Source organism: Ptychodera flava, chromosome 21 (genome assembly GCF_041260155.1).
Source record: "Ptychodera flava strain L36383 chromosome 21, AS_Pfla_20210202, whole genome shotgun sequence".
Classification (NCBI taxonomy): Eukaryota; Metazoa; Hemichordata; class Enteropneusta; family Ptychoderidae; genus Ptychodera; species Ptychodera flava.
The window spans coordinates 11,335,815-11,353,809 of record NC_091948.1 but is presented as its reverse complement, the minus strand read 5'-3'; the positions used below and the strand labels follow the sequence as shown (position 1 = coordinate 11,353,809).

Genomic DNA, 17,995 nt, shown 5'->3' with positions numbered 1-17,995 from the left:
AATGTGAAAAATTAACAAAAATTGACGGCCAAGCCATAGTGAAGTTAAACCGTTTTGAAATATTAAAAACGGGAGAAGGAAGAATACAGGAGTAGGATGATTTTGCATAAATTTGCATAAAATTACACTTTCTCGCCCAACTTACAACTGCTTGCCATGCTAAAAGGCGAACCCTAGCAATTTTTTATCTTCGGTTATGAATGAAAATTGAACATATCTTTGCAAAAAGTGATTTTGAGCAAAACAGGCCGTGTTATGTGCAGCACCACCTTAAGGATAAAAAAATTACAGGCGTTGCTAGTGAGTTGCAACTGATATACAGTAGAGGCCGTTGCTGGTTGTAGGGTAGCTTGATTTACGATCAACCTTTGTTAGGTACCGTGGTACCTGCAAAGCTTTGTCTAACCTTTACCCTTCATTCGGGCCTTTGCTCCGATTCACGGGGTTTCTCCTACTAATCATTGTACATGTGCTGGGTCAATAGTTACTATTTTAAGCCATCAGCGATGGACCTATACCGGCGTTTCTGTTATTTATGTACAGAGCACATAGACTCATTCCGTTTTTCAGCCGTTCAGACATGTACAGGCGTCATCATGATTGGCGTTGTAAGGCACCAGACACCGGGAAACTCGTTGCGATTTGCTCGCTCTTTTCCTGGTTTACAGCTGCCGCCGTACTCTACGTTGTCAGAATTTATACTGAGGATGTCGCATTTCCGATTCGACACGAGCGATCCGCCTCTCTCAACAGTGCCACGGGTAAGTTCCATCTAAATTAGCGGCCAGTGAGTGTGAATGGTTCGAGAATGTGGGCAACAGTTGAAGACGTCACTTTTCTCAGTGCACAATCATTCAATAACGCGTGTTCTAACATTTCAAATTTGAAAAATTATACCAGATACGTTACGATCAAAAAGGCAAATGCTAAGGTAGTTGTTATTTGGACGAAAAGCCTTGAGGTTCTTGATCAAAGTGGCAATTCTGCCGCGATATAAAGACAGTATGTTCATTTCAAACACTACATAAGATTTTTATTTCAAATAATAATGTCGAGGCTTGAGAATGTCTTGGTCTCTTTCCATCTCTTTTCTCTCGCTTGCTCTCTTCCTATCATCTACGCCCGTGTACTGTATGATATCCAACCAACAGAGCAATAGAAATGTACATGGCTGTCATATCTGAATCTAAGAGAGCAGGAAGTACGGCGGTTGCTACTTTCTTTGTGATTTTCAGCACATCAATTTACTTTACCTTGATATCTATGAAACAATTTGACTTTATATATATATATATATATATATATATATATATATATATATATATATATATATAATATATATATATATATATATATATATTATATATACCCGAGTATACAGATGCTGTATGCCAAAAGACCATTGCAAGACTCATGAAACTTAAGTCACAGATATTATTACTTTGTACTTGAAGTATTTTATGGGTTTAGCAGAATGATGATGGCCTACCTATGGATTTGGCAGAATCTCCCAGCGCTCATGCCAGCGCTCGCTGAATTTTGATGTAAATTCTCGAATCGAGAATTCGTTCAGTTTCACTTCATCTTTGTAAAATCAAACACACACAAACAAGAAACATAAAGATAGACAGACAGACAGACAGACAGACATAAGGCAAAGAGGTAGAGCGAGACAGAGAAAGGATGAACTGTCTTCACGCGATAAACATTCACTCACAGCACAGATGAAATTCCAGAGGTCCAAGCCCCTAAGATTGGCATATAGCGACTAATTTTCGTCTCTACAGCCGTCAATAGTTTATGTTTCTCGCTGTTCATTTATACTGGTAGCATGATGTGTATACACACTGTAACCGGCCAAACTATATTCATATTCAAACAGGCATTAATAATAGCAACAATGCAATATGCGTTATGGTATTTACGCATTTTCCTTTCCAGTTTAAAGCATGACAGGGCTTGTGTTTGATTGTCACGTGATTTTTGGCCTTCAGTTCCAGCGTGTCCTCAGGATCACATAAAGCTAGTGAGAATAACATCATTGTAAATAAGTTAGATTGACGTAAAGTGTGAAATTCCTGATTACAAGTTCTTTTCCTAAATTTAAGTACATCATCTGTAAAAATAAATTAGAATCGAATGGATTGTGAAATATCGATTCAGTGAGCAGTTTTGTTGAAGACAGTATTTACATAAATAAAAATTACCCAGTCTCACTCAAAAAAGCGCTCTATTTCTCTATCCCTACCTATCTCTCTCTCTCTCTCCCCCTCTAAAACAAATTCAAATAAATTTTAAGATCAGGCCACGCAGAATAATTAAATTGTTTCTCGGAATCGCGGCTCTGCTTTAGGCAAGTTGGACTTTTTTTGAAATCACAGCAAATATATACTTCCGCATTACAATTATTTTAGTGCCGAACATCTAGCATCGAGCTGTGGGACTCAGAATTGGATTAATGGCTGGAGTCCGGACAGAAAGACTATGTTTAATAGCGTCAGTGTTTTTATGTAGTACAACGCGAAGTGAGTCGATTTTCCTCATTAATATCCCCGTTTTGTAAAGGTTAGCGAATCAATATGATCACCAGCATTCGAAGTGGCGGGCCACAATTAGTTCCAAGGATGTTTAGCTCAGCTGGACGTCAGTCCGGATGATACGTTCGGAGATTTGTTCATCAAGATACTGACATGTAATGGAGGGTGCATCGCCTTGAACGAGAAGTGCATTGAAAGCATAAAAAGATTATCATTTGCATGGTTGCGTCGTTGTCAAAGCTTGGTTGGAGGTGTCTCTCAACATATACATGTAGAACTTCGCGAATTTTGGCCTGTTCAATGTATTTTCTCCGGTGGTGAGTGAAAGCATACAACGACCGGCGATTGAAAAATGAAAAAAGTTCAAATGTGAGACCTCACCTTGAGGACGTTGAAAAGGCAAAACTGCAATTGTTTTACCTTTAGGATATTTTTGTTGTGCATGTTTTTCTTTACAGTTTTTTGTTTTCTTCCGGGAGCATGTGTAATAACGCCCAGAATTTGTTCTTTTAACACTGCCCGTACATGTAATGCCTGTGTTATGGCGGACAGTTTGTAAAATCTAGACTCCGAGTCATCAGTAACATTGTAATTAGTGAGGGATTTTGCTGGTTCGTAAGACGAAACAAAATAATATTTGCTCAAACCTCTGTAGATTTGCAAAAAACTTCGAGTAACAATTATATTGTTTCTCTCTCGTGAAGAATATTTATCAAGAGAATTTGTATATCACTCATATTTAGTCAAGTGACTCAAGTCAGACTGTGTTAAGCTGTTGACAACTTAAAACTCGACTACAGCCATCGGTATCTTTTTCTACCAGAACTGGCTCCAACAACTCTTTTCAAATTACGGCAGGTAATACGATCTAATGAACGACAGTAAATAAAACTCGTTTGTTCCTCGCTGTTGTGAAATTTCGCTAAAGGGGACTGCGGCCAATGATTCGTAAAAGTTTGTAAAATTGCACGTAATGTCCAAATATAATAAAAATGTTTATTTCTGAACGCTTCTAGCATTTGTCATGATTGTGCAAATTTTCAAGAGGTGTATTGACATTCTATTTATATGAAAAAGTGTGGGCAGAACATCTCGGGATAGGATTTATTACTCTTGTAAGGGGTGGACCATTTGATTTGGGGATGGGCGAAAGAAATAGGTATGGCAACAAATTTTTTTCACCCATCCTGGAACCAAACTATTTCCACAGGTTACCTTGAAGCAATTTCTTGTCCCTCAGGGCATAGAGAAAGACTGTCTATATGTTACTCTGTGCTCAGGGTCAAAGCAATTTTTTTAAGGAAACACAAATCATTCAAATACAGTCTTTAAAAATACAGTGTTCACATAGTTGCAAGTATTGTTTATTTTCTTAGTACATAATGTATCAGCTACTATTTCTCGTTCTACTCTGTAGAGTTTACTGAAATGCTCAGTATTCAGCTTGTTAACACAACAAGTACACATGTGAAGTTCATTGATATTGTGTGCAAACGGATATAAGTCCGGTCTAAAATTTAATTGTGCACAATAACAATGCATTGTACACATGTAATGGCTGTAAATATTGGTATGTCAACATGGAGGGTAAAACAACAAAGCAATTTTCAATTTTTTCCTATAAATGGCCAGCAACAATTTTTTGTCGAAAATCCTAAAGCCCCCTCCCAGAAATCAAATGGTCCACCCTTAATGCACAATAGTTGGCAAAGCAAAACAGAGTAGGCGGGCCCTTGTGTATTTACATTTTAGTGTTCAGAAGGCCGAAAGAACCATTATAATAACAAGTAGTGAACTTTTGATCATATATATGCTGTTTTTTTCATATGACAACAACGTTCGCGTGACAGCCCTAGCTTCGATAAACACTGTTAGTCCGTATCATTACCATATGTACTATGTAACTTTCATGGCTTAATTTTACCTTGTTTGCCAAATTTCATTCTCGCTGTGTAGTGTGTAGTATTTTCCCGCAAATCTTAAGGTTCCAAGACAAGAAATTGACCTTTTTAAGCTAATGATTCTCTAGTCGTTAAAAAGCTCAGAACCCCCGTAAATAATATATTTTCGGAAAGTCCAGATATAGGGGAACATTTTTGTTAACATAGTGTTACCATTGTTTACATAACTATCACATGACAGGTACTTTACATAGCCTTTCAAAAATCTGTTTTCCCTATGTTTTGTTCAATGCTTTGAGATATGTGGCTGAAATTTGTGTGAGTTCAAGCTTTATAAGGATCTTCCAAAGTGTGTCTCAGAATTTTTTTAAACCTTCTTATACAATTTTATGCCAGAAAAACTTCAAGAGCGGTGAATTTAACCCTGGCTAATTTCTTTAAAATTGTACTAAAAAAAACTAAGCAAGATATAAAAAATCTGCGACAAGCTTTGAAAGATCGTTGTGACAGCTCGCATTCCAGCAAGTTTGAGTCAGATATTTTGAAGTATTGAGACAAAACATATGGAAAACCGAATTTTGAAAGGTTATGCAAATTACCTGTCATGTGATAGTTATGTAAACAATGGTGACACTGTGGTTACCAAAATGTTCCCCTATATCAAGGCTTTCAGAGAATATATAATTTATAGGGGTACTGAGCTTATTAACCACCAGAGAATTGTTAGATTAAAAAGGTCAAATTCTTGTCTTAAAACCTTAAATACTCTTAACCTTTCTATTTTGCAATCGACTGTTAAAACATCATTAAACAGCGAAGATCGTCGTCCGAACATGAGCTCGTATCTCACTATTTATATACTGTGATGATGACCGGCAAATATCAGGGTACATGCATAAGCTTATGTTTATTGTAGGCTGGCAGGGCAAATGAGTGCTTTGTTGTATTCGTCTGACGGAATTAATCACTAAAACATTCAACTTTAGTACGGGCGGGGGGGGGGGGGGTCGTTAAAACTTGCCACTTTTTGAAAAAAGATATTACGAAGGTTGGCCGAAAAGGTCTGAACCTCGGGGAAAGACTGATATGCATGACATGCAAAATCCGATTTACTTTTTAATTGCGAAAACATAGTTCCTCCACAAAACCGTGGCGAAAATAAACTACAAGACGGGCTACTTAAAACCCCTGCCAAAACAAAACAAGTCATGGTTATTCCACACTGAGTCAGACACGAGTCTTTCCGTGTTGTCGGACACTACACAAACTCTCATACAGGATTGTCTGATATTTTCACATACAGTGGAAGGGCAACTTCACTGAAGTAAATTGCAACAATGTGCATGCCGCACTGACTCTAGTGTAGTGAACACTGATGGTCTGTAACCAAAATAATTAATATATTAAAACAGTGAAAATGGAATATAATCACTCGGCAACCTGATCGGATGACACCAGACAGAAAAGTAATCTCCGACAGTTTTCCAGAATGACGCCAGACCTATACAAATGCCAACCGGATATCTCGCTTCCGAATTTTCGAAAATCCCTTTTCTAATTGCACGCAATAATCACACAAGTAAATAAATTCGATTCTATGCAGTACTCGATGACATTTTTCTTCCTTCGAAGGGGCAATGCTTGTAGTGCAAGCATCCTAAACTAGCATACAGCCTGCAACACTCGCATGTTTTCCCGCGCTCTAACGTTTTCTCTAGTGGTGTCACGAGTTTACTCTCGAATTGAATAGCGTTAAGGTATAGATGCATGACAATGAGAGAACACGGATCGTGTAAATATAGCCGCAACTACCATTGTATTACGTCATCCAACGGGGACTAGCCGGCAATACATTTATTAATTATGATAAATAACTATTATATATTGAACATCTTTATAACATGAACTTGAAATCCATCAGTTTACGCCTATTATAGGCTCTCTCCTCACTGTGTGACATGGTAGAAGTGTGCTTTGCAACATGTCAACGCTTTCCTCTCAGATAACGGGGTGTTATGCATTACAGTTGATATAATCTTTTCACTAAATGCATTCAAGTAATTTAAGATTGGTTTGGACGTTATTGGTGATGTTAACGGAAATGTGTGTATTTTCTTACCGTCTACATTTTCATATGTAATTCTTTTTAAAGCGGTCAAATTGGTTGGGAATGTTACTCCTTGCAAGGGAATCAGGGGCCTTTAGATGCAATAAGCATAATTTAAATGTTTTGAATATATCATAGTTATTTCTCATTGTCAATAATTGAATGTATCACTCACTAACCCCTGTGGTCATCCGTGTTGACCATAATACACAGCCGAAACGAGTCGATGGCAAAGATCCGAATCGCTTCCCGCATGTGTCGAAGTAAGGTGAACGCCCATAGGGGTCGATATGTGTGAGATGTGTTCGCAGTTTAATTCCTGATATTTTCATAAGATAGGTCTTTAGATTTAAAACCAGGTGCATTTGAATGCTCCTCTCAAGCAGTTGCTTCGGCTCTCTGTAGTTCGAGCTACCAGGTGAGGGGACCAACACCTATCCCATTGCACCGTCACCGCCTTCTGACAAATCGCATCGCTGGTCCAGAAATAGACCAAAATGAATGTTTACAGAATTGAGATTCAGAAAATTTTCAATTCATCTGAAACCTTTGCCATATTTAAACAATCGTTTCGCTTGAATTCTCACTTTGATTGTATTAAAACTGATAGCATTGGCATATCACATTAGAACAACAAGGAAAAGCTGAGGAACGTATTAGAATGATGCTGATACAATGAAATATAAGTGTGTGACACTTTTTTAGGGAACTACAGTCGGTCGATGCAAATTTTTGGTAAAGTTTATTTTCGTTATCACTTCGTCTGGAGCAGTAATGAATTTGCAAACCTGATTTGGGCAAAAGCCTCGCTCTGTCTGTCTGTCCGTCTGTCTGTCTCTCTCTCTCTCTCTCTCTCTCTCTCTCTCTCTCTCTCTCTCTCTCTCTCTCTCTCTCTCTCTCTCTCTCTCTCTCTCTCTCTCTCTCTCTCTCTCTCTCTCTCTCTCTCTCTCTCTCTCTCTCTCTCAGAACCACAACATTCAATGTATTTGTTCTCTTCATTTCGCAAACAGAAGCCGACACACGATATTTCAATATCTCGGGGACGATAGTAGTAAATTCTACATCTTCAGGTGACGAATTCTGTGTCAGTGCGATAGATAACTTCCCACCGGGCGCATTTGATGAGCAGCAACTGAAATCTGGAGCTGTTGTTATACCGTTACTGGTGGCGGCATACATGGTCTTGGCCCTGACAATCGCATGTGACGAATACTTCGTGCCGAGCATGCAATGCGTCTGTGAAAGTAAGTTGAACTGAATGTTAAGGGTGTTCGCCGCCACTAATTTTTTTACCAACAATTTTCCTTGTTTTTCTCTAACAGTATGACTTATATGGGAGGATGATATCATGACAAAAATCGCCATTTCAACAGATTAATTTGGCAGATAGAAGGATATGAAATACACCCACTTTATCCCTTTCGAATGACAGATCGAATTATGAATCTCCCGTAAGCGTCGCCCAACCCGACTTATTTACTTTCAGTTCCTTTCTTGAAATGCTGCACTTGTTTTATTTACATGTGAACCACATTGAATAGTAAATGAAAGTTTTAGCTATTTTTCTGCTGAAAATGTGCATAAGAATTTAACTTATCATTTCTAAGGCCTTCCAAAACAACAGTTAAAGCTGTTGCAAACGTAAATGTAAGGCAACGCCTTATCAATACTTTGTAGAATTATTTAGATTTCCAATCCTGCAATTTTGTTTATTTTTACATAAATTATTGTTCAGATATTGCACATTATATGCATCATATGAAAATATGGGGTCACCAGCCTATTTACAATGCTACATCGCTTGAATCACCCCTCCCAATATGTGAAATGGGAAAAATCACAATTTGATGAGAAATATGTCCTTTTTAAATTATTTTGTGGGGATTTTTAAATACTTTGTAAATATATCAACATTCAAACATTTAAAACTTACAACTCGAAGATAATATAATGATCATTCAATCATCACTAACAACGTGCGCTTTCATGCTAAAAGCTCTGACAATAAGTTGTATGAAGATAGGTTTCCATCGAAAACCACGGTGTAATTTTTACAGTGAGCACGGTCCCGTTCAGTGAACGCGCACGTCGTAGAGTGCGCGTTCTATTGTTTGAAGCTATGATGACGTAGCAAGAGACTCGATCACCCTTAAGAGTCACTAATATGCACATGAAAGGAAAAGTTCACTTGACTTTGAACGACCATTCACTTCTAGAAGACGATGGTGACAAATTCAAGTATCTGTTTTCAGTAAGCGACAGAGTTCATACGAATATTCTTTGAGGGTGTGGGCAGCTGTCCACTGTTTGAACTCTGCCCTAACGCTATACTTATAGCTATAATGAGTACGTGTATACTTTTGATATTTCGACTGACTATGTCGCTGGCTGCACCTTCTGAAATCACCGTCGATGCCACATGGAGTACGAGCTGATTTGCTCTTGATCTGTGCGAGAATGATCGACACCATCGAATACCCTGACAGGTGAAGTTGCCTATCTTTGTATTTTAATAGCACCATAATTATTTACACAGGTTTAAGTCTAGAACCTGACGTAGCCGGAGCAACATTTATGGCCGTAAGCAGCTCCGCTCCGGAATTTTTCACAGCCATCGTAGGTAAATATATCTTCATATGTATTTTCCCGATTTCATTTCCTGCGACTGATGATAAATGTTGGCCGGAAAAAAGACTATGAATAGGATCATTGTATGACACTTCAAATCGTAAATCGCTCCGTCGTATCCACTGTTTCTGTGTACTTGCTCAGCTCTTCCGGTACCACTTCGAATTTTTTCTAGTTGTAGCTGTCAGATAATGAAACTCTAGAAATATATGTTCAATGATGGCTCGATAATTGGAGGCAATAATTTTTCGGGTTAAAAGGAGCAAGTGAGGTGGGGGACATAAAACTTCCAAAACGAATACAGTAAAGTTACAACTCTGTCACTAAGATTTGGTAGCATATCAATGAACGGTCAAACCAATGAACTTATTGGGTATTTGCTCACCTAAGTTCCATATTAGTATCTGTGCAGGTTACAGGGTTGATGATATCAGTATCGGGTTGTTTGATGTGCTGTGTTGTCTTGGTCTGTGTCATTATAATCACGTAACTACTGTCAATGCTCTCCTACCTCCCAACTCAATCAAATGACAGACATTGAAAATTAACGATAAGATTAATCGAAATGTGGTGATTTTACAGGCATTGTGATGGAAGAGAGCGATATCAGTCTGGGAACAATACTTGGCTCCATTGCGTTTAATGTCCTCTTCATTCTTGGCATTCTAGGATTGGTGTTCGGCTCGGTAAGTCAAATTAGCTCTAAATTTTGAATTTGGCAGAATTACATAACTTGCAGAGTCTGTGTCAATGTCGGCGTTAAAAGTTTATAGTTTTAATGGTGTTTACTGTTTTTATTTTTCACCACTTTTAGTCGCCAAAACTGTCTTGGTGGCCGATGATTCGTGATTTGGTTTGTTACGTGATTAGTGTCATCGCACTGACAGTGGTTATTATGGATGGAAGAGTTTATTGGTAAGAATTGTGATTGAGTGTATTCTTACTACGTATAAAGAGAAGTAGACTTGATTAAAGCCGATGATTTTGTAAAAAATAAAGTCATTTCAGCAATCTTGAACGCATTCATGCCAACTTTATTTGAAATGAGATCCCACAATACGATCCTACGACGTCTTCACACCTGTGCGAGAAGACCCGTCTCAGTATCGGATTTGCGCATGCCTAGAGTGAAGGCGATTGGCAGTAGGATTCTCCCGGACTCTTGCGATAACTCCACTACCTCGCGGTCAGAAAAAAAAAGTCGCGATTCATCGACTGCATTGCATTCACTAAATTAGCGTTTATTCAAAGATAGATAGATAGATAGATAGATAGATAGATAGACAGACAGATAGATAGATAGATAGATAGATAAAGATAGATAGATAGATAAAGAGATAGAGAGATAGATAGATGTGGGATACGATAATTGCGAACTTAAATGACGGAAGTATTTCTTTTGTTTGAAGAAAATGTGAAAATACTTAATAAATTTGCATCGATCATAGTGTTACATCATAGAACATGGAACTGACATAGGCGGATTGAGTTTCATTTTTGCTAAATGAAGATCTGTGTTTCAGGTACGAGGCATTGATTATGATAGCAATGTACGTTGGCTATGTGTTATTGATGCATTTCAACGCGTCCATGAGGCAGACTGCTGAAACATTCGTCGAAAGCTGCTGGACGGGCAAGAAGGCTGAAACTGACGACGAACTGCGAACCCTGAACGTGAAAGCAAACGGGATCGTTAAGACAGAATCAGTCTTCTCATCGTCGACTTGCAATAACGGTGCCATCACTATTGAACTCGGTAGGTTTGATGGACTTTTCTATCTCTGCCATGTTATCCTTTATTACTTCCGAGGTAATACCTGAATACGCATTGTTGCCAATAAAGTAGTTTTCTTTTTAACATTTTTATTGTAGAATTCGCCTCGGGGAAGATATTCGGACTCTCAAACATTTACAATACTCTTTTGGTCTACGATTTGATGAGTTTAATTTTGAAGCTCTTGGAGTAACTTTAAGCGGCTCATTTTTGATGAAAATCGGAACTTTAACTTTTTCCCATCATAGAATCAACACAGGGGTTGCGGCCATTTTGAATTTCAAGTGTCACTTAGTGTAAAATAATTTGTCTCTCAAGTTCCAAATTTCGTGCTGTTACCTATGAATTTGATTCCTGATTTCGAAAGGATATGATTGAAAAAAGTTAAAGTCTTTCAATTCAAGGTGTATCCTATTTTAACGCTTTTTCGCATCGATTAATACACCTTCTTTGCGCAATTTATTCATCTATTTATTTGTTTATTTATTAACAATTCAAGTTCAGTACAAAAGAATTGCTGTTATAGCTTGAAGTCATATCAATACATTTGCTGCAGTGTTAAAACATGCTGATACTCATGCCTGAATAATCGATATAGCTGTGAAATCAATGGTATTTTACTGAGAAGCAGACAACTACCGTAACAGTACTCTTGATTTTTATATGACGTCAGACATAATGAAATCAAGCAATATCACCGTACAGATACCGCGAATCCCTGCTGGCCTCGATCAGCTTTTGTGCTCAAAGACTGAAAGGTTTTACTCGAAAGTCTTCATATGAGTTATAAAGCTCTACCTTATTTAAGAAGTTGCTAAATGTATATACCATGAGCTGGAGCGGATGGTATACTACTTGACAACATCAGCGTTTTTCTACTGCGGCATTCGTAAATTGAGCTGTTGAATAAATTCACTTTATAAATATACCTAAGTGATAGGTGTAATAGATAAAAATACAGCATTGTTGAAAGGATAGGGTCGTCATGTTTGACAAATATAGATGTTGATATCTACGGTAATAGAAATATAGAAATTGTTTGCAAGCGTTTTAATAGTACTATTAAACTGTCAACATTGTATTTCGTCATGCATACCCCTGTTTTAGACCAGACTCTATATCTTAAAAATTCGTACTATCGCACTGCCAAGGGTAAAGGTAAATTGTAAACCTTTGAGTAAAATTGTTGGAAACAAATTCTAGTTTCTGCAGTTATCGTACATTTCGTGAAAGACTGGTTCCAAATGCAATGTTTTCTCTCCGAAACGATGTTCGAGCCTCACGCGTCACGACAGCAGGTTTTATTTCGGGGACACGGCATGTCTGTTCTTGTCTGTTTGCCCCTGTTATTTTGGATAGTTCATTGCCTCTCTAAACATCGCCATGTTTGTGCTAATCCATTGCTCCATCAGACTCTTGCGCATTGTGTCAGCCTATTTGTCTCTTTGCTAACTTGATTGAATGGAGTGCTAGGGGCCTACCGAGGTCAGGGCAAGGGAGAAAATAGACTACCGGAAGCATATGGACAATGTAGCTAACGATAATAGACGGGTGTACTGGCGAACAACATAGCACTTAAAATTTTATACTGCACCTCTTACAATATGACCTTTTTCGATTATAACGGCATGTGATCCTTGGAAAAAAAAGATTGTTTGGGTCGCCATAGTAAAACCCTATACACAAAAAACTTTCTATTCTGTTATATTACTGATCTCTAGGCTTCAAATGATGCGCAGTTGAGTGATTGTAATAGATAGGGTGATCTAGCAATATTAGTGTTTAGAAACATATAGAAAGGTAGGGATTTTATCACAATTTGCATTCTTTTTGCAAAATTTTAAAATATATTTCGGATTCACCCTGCTTCGTTCGAAATGCTCGGCCGACTTCATAAATAAAAACATACTTCAGGCACGATCAAGTCTACCTTGACCTGATCGATCGAATAAAGGTCCCGATAGAGCGTGTTAATGCTTGTATTTCATGCATAAACCGTCGGAGACTTGTCGAAGGGTCGAATGACATTCGTCCGACCGAATGGACAGCTGCCTGAATTGCGTGGAACTAATTTCTGTTGGCCACTGACACGACATCTGAACGAGCAAAAACACTCGCAACGATGTTCTCTACCAATCACGACAGTTTAGAGTAATACGCAAGATGAGTGATCTGACACAGCATTTCTGAATGTGTGTAAGAACAGGAAGTCGCGTTTTCAATCCTTTCCTCTCCCCATTCTAAAATCTTTGCTAGACTAAGTTCTTCCAACTAAATTCAACAATCTGTAAAAACTTTGTTATATATACTCAGTATACTGGGACAATAATTTGCATAATAAATATCGACAAGAAGGCAAAGTAATGAGAATGAAAATGTTAGCTTGCTCATAAGCAGATGGTACTCGTAATATCCCGTGTTTTTTCATTGTTTTACCAGTGGAACTAATTAATTATATCATTCTGCAGACTCTGCGTCGCATACCGAGAAAGAACTAAAAGATGAAAACAAAGATAACAGCTGTACACCTCGTCCACCGGACGGAATCATGGCACGAGTCGGTTGGACTTTTACCATACCAATCAGAGTGGCATTCTGTCTGACCATACCGGACTGTACCAAACCAAGGTGGAGAAAATTTTACATGTTGACGATAGTGATGACAGCTTGTTGGTTAGGAGCACTGTCCTATATATTGATATGGATGGCAACTATTGCGGGCAAGTATTTACATAAAGCATGAATTATTTAATATCCCTTCGGTGTCATATCAACCAATGTTGGTACATTGATGAGGTTGCAAGGTCAGCCAATAATCAGTCAGAGGACGAATACATAAGCCATTTTAGAGGACGAATACATAAGCTACTTAATTGACCTGATTTTCATGTTAGTGCATAATAAGTTATTAGCCTACAGAAAAATGCCAGTACGCTGATACCGTGTACAGATACTGGCAATATCCGAAATGATCAATGCATTAGAGTAATTTCGCCCGATAGTTATTTCATAATGATCTAAATATTAAATGATGGATCGTCAACACGTATACATATTCAGCCTAATTCGAAAACTTTTTTCTCGGAAAACATGACAGACATTCTGAGCCCAACTGGTGCCTTTTCTGAATTTTCTAATCGCTCAATCTCACGGCTTTGTATATTCTTTACAGGCACTATATTTGGAATGCCAGATTCCGTTATGGCGCTAATCTTCCTCGGTGCTGGCAGCAGTGTCCCTGATCTCGTGGCAAGTTTTCTAGTCGCCAAGAAAGGTAACTTTTAATTTACGTACGGCGACTAACTGCTTTGTCCTAGACTGAAAACGAAGCGCATGCGCATGGTTAGGTAGAATGCGCCTTGGAACAGATATTTCGACTCTAAACTTGAAAGTATTATTTTATCCTACCACTTGTGAGGGCTCATTTTGAAGCCTTTGGAGTATATTAACTTTTATCGGTATAGTTTTGTGAAAATCGGGATTTTATTTTCCACCTGCGCGATAACACAGGAAATCAATGGCGTCCATTTTGAATTCCAAATATCGGTAAACATTGCATAACTTGTTTCTCTGGTACCAAAATTTGCACCATGACCCCCGATTTTTATTCTTAACTTTGAAAGAAAATGATCTAAAGTTTACTTGAGGAAAGTTTGTGCGAAAGTTTATATACGTTTTTCGTTTTCGAGGCGGGAACTACCTCAACACACTGACTGATTCTGTCTCGGTTGTAGGAAATGCACACTTATGATTACTTACGATCAATTGTATGATAGGATTTCATCGTCTCCACACATTTGCATGAGATGTCTCTTATTATGTTTCCCCTTTGTTTTCAAAATTAAGGATGAACGTCAAATCTTAGCGATTAAGGTAGTATGCACCTCAAAAGTGAAAGACTTAAACTTTAGCTCAAACTTGTCTCAAGGAATCTTTCAACCATTCTCTTTCAAAATAAAGAATAAAAATCGGGGGTCACCGTGCACATTTTGGTACCAGGGAAACAAATAACCCAAGATTTACCGACATTTGAAATTCAAAGTGGCCGCCATTCCTGTGTTAACTCTATAGGGAAAAATAAAATTTTCGAATTTCGAAAAACTAAGCCGGTTAAAAAAAATTCACAAAGAGCTTTAAAATGAACCCCCACAAGTGGTAGATCAGAAAAGAATTGTAAAAGTTAGAGAGTCCGAATATCTGTCCCCGAGGCGCGTTCTACCTTAAATGGAACATTAACTAACACTTTTGACCATACAAAAGAAATTTAAGATGTGGTTTTACAGAGGCAATAATTACGGTTCTACAAAATGCATGTACAGTTTCTTTCGTTTCTTCTGAGTCGTTTTGCTCTATGTTTTGTTACAAATATTCCCTTTTCAAAATCGTTAAACTTTGTATGTACATTGTGTGAAACGTTCTGAGAGATTTCCACTCGACTCAATTTGCATCTCATTGCCACACTTTTAGAAATATTCACCTGGATATTTTTTCCTTCAAATTGTATTCGAAGTTCCTGTTATCGGGACCTACCTATAGAGATACTACAGCTGTCAGAAAACTTTTTAAAAACCTCAACTATTTGTCACTTCTGATAACTGAGCGCTGCTCATTCAACTACATCCCTTATGGCAACCACCTGAAAATGTGACTTTCGGCATACAATCTGCATTTTTATCCGCTATTAGCAAATATACTGTCTTGTCTGGTACGGTAGACGTACATTTTAAATCTGGTTTTGATAGAAAGTTGCAAGAATATGTAAAAAGGTCCAGTTAAATATAATATAAATTGGATTATTTTCAATTGTCATTCATGCTCCTGATTTTTCAGGTGGTTGGGACATGGCAGTTGCTAATTGTCTAGGCAGCAATATATTTGAGGTGCTTCTATGTCTGTCTATACCGTGGATTTTCGCCGCTGTGACTGTGTCTGAACATTGTGTGCAGTTCATTTCGGAGGGGATGTCGTTCATATCCGTTATGTTGATCCTCGTCATCGTGGTCACGTGGTTCATCATCGCTTGCAACGGCTGGAAGTTGGACCGCAAACTTGGCGTTCTCAACATGTTCCTATACGTGGCATTCACAGCGGGGACACTTCTCTTCAGCGTGTATGTTGCTCCAAGCATCCTTCCCAGCTGTGGTTAGGACATCCACCAGGGCTGGAAGAAATTGATGGTAAAGGAAAACTGAGCGTAAGAAAGGCGCACTGTGAAAACTGTAATGAATACCAAGGGTATATTCTATCACACTTCACCTCAAGAAAGGAGACAAAGACACTTTCCTCCATAAGACAGACTGTACTTCTATAAATTCTTTCCCATAGTATTTATTCAAGATTGCTCTGTTTGATAGTAATGTCTTACATATGGTGATCAAAATTAACTGCAGTTTCGCTACTCTGCAGTTAAATGGGGATGTGTAATTAGGATAGTAGAATAATGTGTCTTCATGCACGGTGTTCTTCATCGTCCCAAAAATAGAGATCATGTATGCGGAGGGGGAAATAGAAATGACACTAGTAGAGCTTTAAAGGTTTGTAAAGAGTAGACGTAATTGCTTGCGTCTTTTTGGCATTGAATGAACTTCACTTAATTTGAGGTCAGTAAAGAATATTTACAGCTTTGCCAATGCCATTCCTATCTGCCGTCTAGACATGATGTTCGTCATTATATACTGCTGTTGTGCAGTGTTTTCCAGAGGAAGGCCAATCTTATTTTAAGCTTGTGATTGAGCAATACTACGAACGCCTTTTTTCCATCAACGGCAGATGTTCGATAAAGGGAGCAAAGTGTCCATATTTGCGCACTTTTGCCTTAACTCCCCAAACTCCTGTGCAAAGTCGAGGGTGTACGCTACTTGCTGAGCAGTAGGTTGTAGATAAATTCGTACCTTTAGAAAAAGGGTAAAAGGGAACTGCTAGTGAGGTGAAGGGTCTTTAAAGACCCCCACTCCCCGCCCAAAAATAAGAAAGAAAATAATTAACCCGCGGATTTTGAAGGGGTGCGTGCGCTGACCGTAAACTAATCTTTTATTTTGACCTGAGCAAGTACACAGTGATATCACAGCTTATATAAAATTCTAATATGCAAACATTTACCTACCCATATCGCTAGTTGGGAGCCAAAACTGATTTTGCATCATAGAAATCGAAAATGTCTAAAAGATTGTGTATTTCTACATGACACATGAGGCTCTGAATGATTAAATTGAAGATTATGTAATGTTTGAATTATGACCACAGACAGTGTTGATTATCAAACCAAGATGTTGATATATTTTTTTTATTTCCATACGAAAATTCGCTTTTTCATCTACTGATCAACATTTGTCAGTGGCTACAACTATTATAAGTAGCAAGTTTAAAGAGTCCTTGGGTCACGTACAACACTAACTTTATCGTTGATCATAAATGAAGATTTAAGACTAACCGCTAAAGGAGACGGCGCCCTCATGAGGAACTGACCTTTGCAATGTGTTCTAGAATAGACTTTTTGATCTACTGTACGATACTGAATCAAAGTTACGGTAATGATAGGGGCTTATCTCAATGAAATGGGGATGTGATGTTGTCAATGTCCATGTAAAGTAAAGCAGCATCTAGATGTTTGTGGCACAAACACATTTCTCATACAAATTGAATATTTTGAACTGCATGCAGTTCAAGTAAATTTCATTTACACTTCATTCAGCAATAAATGCCACGTCATTTTCTTATCGTTGAAAGAGCTTGTCAAGTTCTCCTGTTAGCTTTTGTGTCATGTTTTTGGCAAAATTATATGGTCAAGACAATGAAGGAATAAAGAACAATTCCTATAAACGCCTGCTTCCCCTTTCGCTGATTTTTGTCTTGTTACAAAAGATTTTCAAAATCTGACCAGCAAAATCAATTTTCCAGTGCGTGTACTTTCTGACCGAGATTTGTTGTTTACATAAAGGTAATATAACTCTTACAATTTTTACGTGAATGCTTCTCAAACAGCCAAGTCACACGCACGATTCAAATCACAGTCATGTCCTGGCTACAGCCTACTTCCTTGTAAATTAAT

At 38.0% G+C, this 17,995-nt stretch overlaps 1 protein-coding gene across 3 annotated transcripts; it reads left to right on the top strand.

Moving 5' to 3' along the window:
- The first annotated feature begins 502 nt into the window (after window positions 1-502).
- On the top strand, window positions 503-17,766 carry LOC139121403 (sodium/potassium/calcium exchanger 5-like). Of its 3 annotated transcripts, none has more exons than XM_070686238.1 (9): window positions 503-761; window positions 7,559-7,789; window positions 9,082-9,165; window positions 9,756-9,859; window positions 9,988-10,088; window positions 10,697-10,929; window positions 13,416-13,667; window positions 14,120-14,221; window positions 15,778-17,766. In XM_070686238.1, the coding sequence occupies exons 1-9, from the start codon at window positions 536-538 to the stop codon at window positions 16,092-16,094; spliced, it is 1,650 nt and encodes a 549-aa protein (XP_070542339.1). In that variant the 5' UTR covers window positions 503-535; the 3' UTR covers window positions 16,095-17,766. The 3 variants fall into 3 exon arrangements, with proteins under 3 accessions (XP_070542339.1, XP_070542340.1, XP_070542341.1); XM_070686239.1 differs by having other exon boundaries at window positions 504-761; window positions 7,616-7,789; XM_070686240.1 differs by having other exon boundaries at window positions 517-761; window positions 7,556-7,789.
- Window positions 17,767-17,995: the final 229 nt, after the last annotated feature.